Source organism: Bison bison, unplaced genomic scaffold (assembly GCF_000754665.1).
Source record: "Bison bison bison isolate TAMUID 2011002044 unplaced genomic scaffold, Bison_UMD1.0 scf7180017864037, whole genome shotgun sequence".
Lineage (NCBI taxonomy): Eukaryota > Metazoa > Chordata > Mammalia > Artiodactyla > Bovidae > Bison > Bison bison.
This window is the reverse complement of record NW_011494609.1, coordinates 2,637,733-2,647,265: the sequence shown is the minus strand read 5'-3', so window position 1 is coordinate 2,647,265 and position 9,533 is coordinate 2,637,733. Positions and strand designations below refer to the sequence as shown.

General features: G+C 46.0%; 1 protein-coding gene across 1 annotated transcript in view; it reads right to left on the bottom strand.

Moving 5' to 3' along the window:
* CLDN14 (claudin 14) overlaps positions 1 to 2,340 on the bottom strand; it is a 22,089-nt gene extending 19,749 nt beyond the window's left edge. The window contains exon 1 of the mRNA XM_010834979.1: positions 1,763 to 2,340. Coding sequence (XP_010833281.1) covers positions 1,763 to 1,984 — 222 coding nt within the window. The 5' untranslated portion in view covers positions 1,985 to 2,340. The remainder of the gene's footprint in view (positions 1 to 1,762) is intronic.
* Positions 2,341 to 9,533: the final 7,193 nt, after the last annotated feature.

Below are 9,533 nucleotides of genomic sequence, written 5' to 3'. Positions count from 1 at the left end.
CTAACTGGAAAGCAGGAAATATTTATGGTAACTTTGTGTCCTGTCTGGGAAATCCCCTGGACAGAGGAGCCTGGTGGGCTACAGTCCCTGGGGTCAAACAAGAGTGGGTCACGACAACTAAACAATAACAACAACAAGGGAAGAAATTATCTCTTTCTTTCCGCAGATTTCTCTGCAGATGCTTAAGTAGCATCAACCCCGTTATACAGATGGATAAATAAAGCATGGTGAGCTTTAGAGATTTGCAAAAGACTGATGCTGAGGCTCCAACACTTTGGCCACTTGATGCGAAGAACTGACTCATTGGAAAAGACCCTGATGCTGGGAAAGATTGAGGGCAGGAGGAGAAAGGAGAGTTAGAGGATGAGATGACTGGATGGTATCACGGACCCAATGGACATGAGTTTGAGCAAACTGCGGGAGATAGAGAAGGACAGGAAAGCCTGGCGTGCTGCAGTCCACAGGGTCACAAAGAGTAGGGTACGACTTAGGGACTGACAACAACGGAGCAGATGGAGCCAGATAAGAACAGAGGCTGGCATCTGGTCAAACTGATTTTGGATAAACAGCTGAGTCATACATGACTCACCTGGCTATCTACATCATAACAGCTGCTTCCCAGAGTTCTCTAGAAGATGCTAAGATAATATCTGTAAAAACCCATAAGCCCTGCAAGGAAGGACACCCAGTACAGGAAGGTGTGTGCTGTTGAAGTTCTGTCATTGTTTCAGATACATCCATCAGGACTTCACTGATACCAACCAAACTGGAGACCCGGGGTAAGATGCTGGGGTAACTCCACGATGGGACTGTGCTCTGGTTTCCGGAGACTTTAAAACGAAACAGAGTGATCAAGCGACTGGGGGCCTTGCAAACAGCAGGAATGAAATCTCCCAGTAGGAAGCTGCCGCCAAAAGCCAGCGTACTGAGTGCTTTCCAGGGTCCGGGACCTTCTCAGGGCACTAGTCCCAGATCCCGGTCTCCTTTGTCTGTGGCCACCCTAGTGATAGTTCAGACAGTAAAAAATCTGCCGGCAATGCAGGAGACCCAGGTTCGATCCCTGGGTCGGGAAGATCCCTTGGAGAAGGGAATGACAACCCACTCCAGTCTTCTTGCCTGGAGAATTCCACGGACAGAGGGGCTTGGTGGGCTCCAGTCCACAGGGTCGCAGAGAGTCGGACACGACTGAGCAACCAGCACTCGCTCTAAGTAGGTGGTGGTCCTCCCCAGCAGCTGCTGGGGATGTGGGGTTCAAGCAGTCGAAGGATTAACTCACTGATCAGATTGCATGGGTTTCCCCTCTTCAGTACCAAACCTGACCCTCATTAACCAGAGATCCAGCTCTTCCTCTCTCTGTTCCAGGCCCGTGTCTGCGTGCTGGGGAGTGGGGGGAGGATACGTCTCCCGAGTCTGGAGGCCCTTGACCCCCCACAGTACATGAGGGGCAGTGACAACAAGCGCTGTAAGCTGACACTCACAGATCCAGCCCCCCAGCCCCAAGCTCCGCAGGTGATGAGAGGGTTCTGCTGCCCAAACGCTCAGGAACTGGACTCTGTCCGTCCCTCCTGGCTCATGAGGAGCCGGGCTGTCTCCACACCCGGGGCAGGGTCCTCAGGGTGCTCCCCACCCAAGGCCCAGGCACAATGGCCCTTCTGCAGGGGGTGACATCTCCCACCCAGAGCACCCCCGCCTACACACACACCCCAGACAGACCACTGCTGACCCCAAGCCCTCCCACCGCGTCTCCCGGCCCCACACTCACATGCAGCGCCCTTGCAGTCCCAGCCGCCTCAATGGATTCCCAGCGGCTGTGGGAACTGGCCGGGCGCCAGGCGGCCTGACCCACGGACTCCACCGGACCCTGCCGCCCTCCCGACCTCCCTCTTTCACTGACTGGCAGCTTCAAGGCCAGGGCATCTGAGCAGCTGGCAGCTAGACAATTACTGTGTCCTTTGGGATGAGCCTGTGTGGGCACACATGTCATTTGGTTGGATGGTTAACTGCCCTGTCCGCTGGGCCAAGGCAGACATTCAGGACCAACCAGAAATGCCATCTCTGCCCTTTGGAAAAAACGCCTGATACATCAGGGCATCATCATCTCCTCCCTAAAACACTCTCTGGAGACTCTCCGGGACTGGACAAAGCCTGGACCACTCCACGGGGTGTCAAAGGCCATCCACGTCCAGACTGGCCCACCTCCCTGCTCTCTGCATCCTCACTTCTTCGCATCCTTGTTCATCACCCCGCAAGGGACTGTGCAATTCCTGCCAGTGACTAAGACCTGCACGCATACCCTCCTGCTGCCCTGACCACCCAGCCTGCTCTGGGTGGTGACCTGGCCATCGCCTGGTTGCTTTGGACTTTTGTTCCATTGAGCAACACGAAGTTTCTCAACCAGCGGGCTGCTGGGCATCCGTCAGTGAGTTCTGATCAACGTGCAACTGTTTTTTTTGCTTTGTTACTTTCTGCCTACATTTGCAGACATGGGTGGTTCAGGGACGTCGGTGGGGTGTATGTGTGTTGTAGGCACAGGGCAGATAAAGGGACAGTTTGTAATTAGTTGGAGAAGCATGTTCAAGCATGACTCAAGAACCCAACGAGTTCAATACCATCAGTAACAGTCCCCAGATGGCTCTTCTGAAAGTTAGGACTGCAGGAGAGGTTGGCCGAGGGAATTGGGGCTGTGCTGGGATTCAGAATGGCTGAGAACCCCTTGTCACAACTAACTTGTCACACACATCTGTCCCTGCCTCATTAATATCATCAATGAATCTCCAAGAGCAGTGACTATGCTCCTGAGTTCTTTCCCCAGCGCTCATCAACCTGCCTGACTCTGGCTGGTGCTTAGGAAAAGACACGGTGAAGGGACTCAGGTGTGGGATAGTGGCCTGGGCGTGGACCTGAGCCTGCCCTTTATCCCTGGCAATGGGACTGGGAAGGCAGGGATGGGAGCATCTTGTGTCTGGGGTCTTCAGAAGTGTCTGTGAGTTATCATTGATTGAGGATTAACAACCCACATCCACATAGCTTGCTTTTTTTTTTTTTTTGTCTCTTCTCCAGAAATAACTGTCCTAAACAAGATCATCTTTTGTTCAGGGTCATTCATAAGCCCTGATCCTCTTCTATTAATATTTAGAGATAGCTCACTATATTTTATATACTAAAAAAATGCACCCATATTATTTATAATATTATGCTGGGAACTTCTTTGAAATTATTTTGTAATTTTGCCTCTGGGATGATTCGGCTCCATGTGATACATTTCATTCACAACTGCCTTTGATTTCTTGACCTTGATGGTAGAATCTTAGGCAGTCCTGCAGAGAGAGACAGCCTCTAATTGTGATAAAATATCATGACATTTTTGAGAACACTGCACTTAGTAATGAAAGAGGTGAACATAATGTTAACGTTTTGCAGAATTCCGTAAAAACTTGATTTTCCTCTGGAACAACTCAGTCCTATTCTGGGCTGAAGAGTGAAAGCTCCCAGGCCTGCAGCCCTGGTCTGTGGTTGCTGGTGGACAAAAGGGCCTTTGCCCTCTGACTTCTCCGAGGGCAAAGTCAGAGGGACTCTCTGTGACTCAATCCAAGTGTAAAAGTATCGATCCATTTTTCATTTGTTGAATATTTCTTGAATTACAGCATGTGTGAGTTTGATGGGAAGACAGACACTGCCGCTTCATCCTCAGACTATGGGGGTCACTGGTACACGAAGCAGCTGCACCAGTGACCATTAGGCAAGGAAGCTAGGCTTGGAAAGCTAGATGGGGAAACAGTGGAAACAGTGACAGACTTTATATTTGGGGCTCCAAAATCACTGCAGATGGTGACTGCAGCCATGAAATTAAAAGACGCTTACTCCTTGGAAGGAAAGTTATAACCAACCTAGACAGCATATTAAAAAGCAGAGACATTACTTTGCCAACAAAGGTCCGTCTAGTTAAGGCTATGCTTTTTCCAGTAGTCATGTATGGATGTGAGAGTTGGACTATAAAGAAAGCTGAGCACCAAAGAATTGATGTTTTTGAAATGTGGTGTTGGAGAAGACTCTTGAGAATCCCTTGTACTCCAAGGAGATCTCACCAGTCCATCCTAAAGGAAATCAGTCCTGAATATTCATTGGAAGGACTGATGTAGCTGAAACTCCAATACTTTGGCCACCTGATGCAAAGAGGTGACTCATTTGAAAAGACCCTGATTCTGGGAAAGATTGAAGGCGGGAGGAGAAAGGGATGACAGGGGATGAGATGGTTGGATGGCATCATTGACTCGATGGACATGAGTTTGAGTAAACTCCAGGAGTTGATGATGGACAGGGAGGCCTGGCGTGCTGCAGTCCACAGGGTCACAAAGAGTTGGACACGACTAGCAACTGAATTGAACTGAACTAGGTGTGGGGCTCCAGCCCTCCTCTCCCACCCAGGATCCTCATCATCGCTCCTCCCCACTGCCATCCAGATCTGCCCTTAGATCTTTTTTAAACTCTAAGGTGTAAATGACTAATAACGGTTTAACATATTGTTCCTCCCAGAAGGTATTTTTAAGTCTAATGGATAAAGATTTAGTAGTGAAATTTCAAACACCAATCAGGGTGTACAGGAGGATTTGGGAAAGGAAGGTGGTGAGCATTTTTTTTTTTAACACCTCCAATCACTCCATTAGGGCTTCCCAGGTGGCACAGTGATAAAGAATCTGCTTGCTAATTCAGGAGATCCCAGAGACTGATGCGGGTTCAACCCCTGGCTCAGGGAGATCCCCTGGAGGAGGACATGGCAACCCACTACAGTATTCTTGCCCAGAGAATCCCATGGACAGAGGAGCCTGGTGGGCTACCGTCCATGGGGTCTCAAAGAGTCAGACCTGACTGAGCACGCATGTATAGGCAGTCATTCCATTGAGTTAGGGCAACCTGTCTTTACAGATATGATTGAAGCCAGTAGATATTTTGGAATAAATGGATGGATGATGGATGAATGGATGGACAGATAGATGATGAATGGGTAATTGAGTGATGAATACTGTTGTTGTTTAGCTACTAAGTCATGTCTGACTCTTTGTGATCCCGTGAACTGTATCCCGCCAGACTCCTCTGTTCACAGGATTTCCCAGACAAGAATATTGGAGAGGGTTGCCATTTCCTTCTCCAGGAGATCTTCCTGACCCAGGGACTGAACCCCTGTCTCCTGCACTGGCAGGCAGATTCTTTATCACTGAGCCATCAGGGAAGCCCATTGGTGGATGAATAGATAATCTTTATTCTATCTAGACTGGTCGTTGAAGCTTGATTTATTTTATGATTCCTCATAGAGCCAGGCTAAGGGCTAACATACATTAGGAAGTTGGTAGAAGTTTGTAGAATAAATGGGTAAGTAAAAAGAATGTTATGATTTTCAGTTACTATAGTACTTTGGGTCCCCTTGGAGTGGACTCAGCTATCTTGCTGGGACAGAAGCCACTGTAAAACTTGACCTTAATCAATTTATTGGCAGTAAATCCTGCCAGACACACAAGACTTCCATGGAATCCTTTCTGAGTGGTTTCATGTTAACTGTGCAGAGCTCTGACTTTCAGCGAATTCCTGGTATTAATAATAACAATGATACTGAACTCATTGTGGGTTAGTTATTGTTTTAAGCACATCACATATATTTAATAATTTTATCCTAAAAACAGCCTGATGCTTGAGTATAGTATTAGCCCTTCCGCCAATTTAATGGATGGGAAAATGGAGGCTCTGAGAAGTTAAATAACCTGTTCAAGGTCACATTAATAGGTGTAGGCAGGATTTGAATACAGGCAGATTGACCTCAGCATCTGGGCTCATATCACGATATAGTCAGCACTTGGTATCTGTGGGTTTGGCATTCACAGATTCAATCAACCATGAGTCAAAAATATGTGAAAAAAATTTTCTAGGAAGTTCCAAAATGCAAAACTTGAATTTGCCATGTGCTGTCAGATATTTGTGTTGTTGGAAGAGGGTGTTTGCTATGACCAGTGCATTCTCTTGGCAAAACTCTGTTAACCTTTGCCCTGTTTCATTTTGTACTCCAAGGCCAAATTTGCCTGTTACTCCAGGTATCTCTTGACTTCCTACTTTGCATTCCAGTCCCCTATAATGAAAAGGACATCTTTTTTTTTTTTTTTGGTGTTAGTTCTAGAAGGTCTTGTAGGTCTTCATAGAACTGTTCAACTTCAGCTTCTTCAACATTACTGGTTGGGGCATAGACTTGGATTACTGTGATATTGAATGGTTTGCCTTGGAAACGAACAGAGATTATTCGTTTTTGAGATTGCATCCAAGTACTGCATTTCAGACTCTTTTGTTGATTGTAATGCCTACTCCATTTCTTCTAAGGGGTTTCTGCCCACAGTAGTAGATATAATGGTTATCTGAGTTAAATTCACCCATTCCAGTCCATTTTAGTTCACTGATTCCTAAAATGTCAACGTTCACTCTTGCCATCTCCTATTTGACCACTTCTAATTGACCTTGATTCATGGACCTAACATTCCAGGTTCCTCTGCAATATTGTTCTTTACAGCATCGGACTTTACTTCCATCACCAGTTACATCCACAACTGGGTGTTGTTTTTGCTTTGGCTCTGTCTCTTCATTCTTTCTGGAGTTATTTCTCCACTCTTCTCTAGTAGCATATTCGGCACTTACCAACCTGGGGAGTTCATCTTTCAGTGTCATATCGTTTTGCCTTTTCATACTGTTCATGGGGTTCTCAAGGTAAGAATACTGAAGTGGTTTGCCATTCCCTTCTCCAGTGGACCACATTTTGTCAGAACTCTTCACCATGACCCATCCATCTTGGGTGGCCCTAAATGGGATGGCTCATACATTCATTGAGTTAGACAAGGCTGTGGTCCATGTGATCAGTTTGATTAGTTTCCTGTGATTGTGGCTTTCATTCTGTCTGCCCTCTGATGGATAAGGATAAAAGGCTTATTGAAGCTTCCTGGTGGGAAAGACTGACAGTGGGGGAAACTGGGTCTTGTTCTCATGGGTGAGGCCATGCTCAGTAAATCTTTAGTCCAATTTTCTGTTGATGGACAGGGCTGTGTTCCCTCCCTGTTGTTTGAGCTGAGACCAAACTATGGTGGAGTTAATTAAGATAAAGGCGACCTCCTTCAAAAGGTCCCATGCATGCACTGCTGCACTCAGTGCCCCTACCCTGCAGCAGGCCACCGCTGACATACAGCTCCACCAGAGACTCCTGAACACTCACAGGCAAGTCTGGGTCAGTCTCTCATGGGGTCACTGCTCCTTTCTCCGGGGTCCTGGTGCACACAAGATTTTGTTTGTGCCCTCCAAGAGTCTGTTTCCCCAGTCCTGTGTAAGTTCTGGTGGCTCTATGGTGGGGTTAATGGTGACCTTCACCAAGAGGGCTTATGCCATACCCAGATCTGCTGCACCCAGAGCCTCTGCCCACGTGGCAGACCACTGTTGACCTGTACCTTCACAGGAGACACTCAAACCCTCAAAGGCAGGTCTGGCTCAGTCTCTGTGGGGTCTCCTGGTGCACACAAGATTTTGTTTGAGCCCTCCGAGCATCTCTGGCAGGTATGGGGTTTGATTCTAAATGCAATTTTGCCCCTCCAACCATCTTGCTGGAGTTTTTCCTTTGCCCTTGGATGTGGGGTATTCTTTGCCACCAAAGATGGAGAAGCTCTATACAGTGAGAAAAAACAAGACTGGAAGCTGACTGTGGCTCAGGCCATGAACTCTGTATTGCAAAATTCAGACTTATATTGAAGAAAGTAGGGAAAACCACTAGATCATTCAAGTGTGACCTAAATCAAATCCCTTATGATTATACAGTAGAAGTGATTCAACAGATTAGATCTGATAGACAGAGTACCTGAAGAACTACAGATGGAAGTTCTTGACATTGTATCAGAGGCAGGGATCAAGACCATCCCCAAGAAAAAGAAATGCAAAAAGGCAAAATGGCTGTCTGGGGAGGCCTTACAAATAGCTGAGAAAAGAAGAAACACTAAAGGTAAAGGAGAGAAGGAAAGATATACCATCTGAATGCAGAGTTCCAAAGAATAGCAAGGAGAGATAAGAAAGCCTTCCTCAGTGATCAATGCAAAGCAATAGAGGAAAACAGTAGAATGGGAAAGACTAGAGATCTCTTCAAGAAAATGAGAGATACCAAGGGAACATTTCTTGCAAAGATGGGCACAATAAAGAACAGAAATGGTATGGACCTAACAGAAGCAAAAGATATTAAGAAGAGGTGGCAAGAATACACAGAAGAACTATACAAAAAAGATCTTCATGACCCAGATAACCACAATGGTGTGATCACTCACCTAGAGCCAGATATCCTGTAATGCAAAGTCAAGTGGTCCTTAGGAAGCATCATTACAACCAAAGCTAATGGAGGTGATGGAATTCCAGTTCAGCTATTTCAAATCCAAAAGGATGATACTGATAAAGTGCTGCACTCAATATGCCAGCAAATTTGGAAAACTCAGCAGTGGCCACAGGACTGGAAAAGGTCAGTTTTCATTCCAATCCCAAAGAAAGGCAATGACAAAGAATGTTCAAACTGCTGCACAATTGCACTCATCTCACAGCTAGCAAAGTAATGCTCACAATTCTCCAAGCCAAGTTTCAACAGTATGTGAACTGTGAACTTCCAAGTGTTCAAGCTGGTTTTAGAAAAGGCAGGGGAACCAGAGATCAAATTGCCAACATCTGTTGGATCATCAAAAAAGCAAGAGAGTTCCAGAAAAACATATCTACTTCTGCTTTATTGACTATGCCAAAGCCTTTGACTGTGTGGATCACAAAAAAACTGTGGAAAATTCTTCAAGAGATGGGAATAGCAGACCACCTGACCTGCTTCCTAAGAAATCTGTATTCAGGTCAAGAAGCAATAGTTGGAACTGGACATGGAACAATGGACTGGAACAATTTCCAAATTGGGAAAGGAATACGTCAAGGTTGTATATTGTCATTCTGCTTATGTAACTCACATGCAGAGTACATCATGTGAAATGCCAGTCTGGATGAAGCACAAGATGGAATCAAGATTGCTGGAATCAATAACCTCAGATAAACAGATGACATCACACTTATGGCAGAAAGTGAAGAAGAAGTAAAGAGCCTCTTGATGAAAGTGAAAGAGGAGAGTGGAAAAGTTGGCTTAAAACTCAACATTCAAAACATGAAGATCATGGCATCCGGTGCCATCACTTCATGGCAAATAGATGGGGAAACAATGGAAACAGTGACAGACTTTAATTTCTTGGGCTCCAAAATCACTGCAGATGGTGACTGCAGCCATGAAATTAAAAGACGCTTACTCCTTGGAAGAAAAGTTAAGACCAACCTAGACAGCATATTAAAAAGCAGAGACATTAGTTTGCCAACAAAGATCCATCCAGTCAAAGCTATGGTTTTTCCAGTAGTCATGTATGGATGTGAGAGTTGGACTATAAAGAAAGCAGAGTGCCAAAGAATTGATGCTTTTGAACTGTGGTGTTGGAGAAGACTCTTGAGAGTCCCTT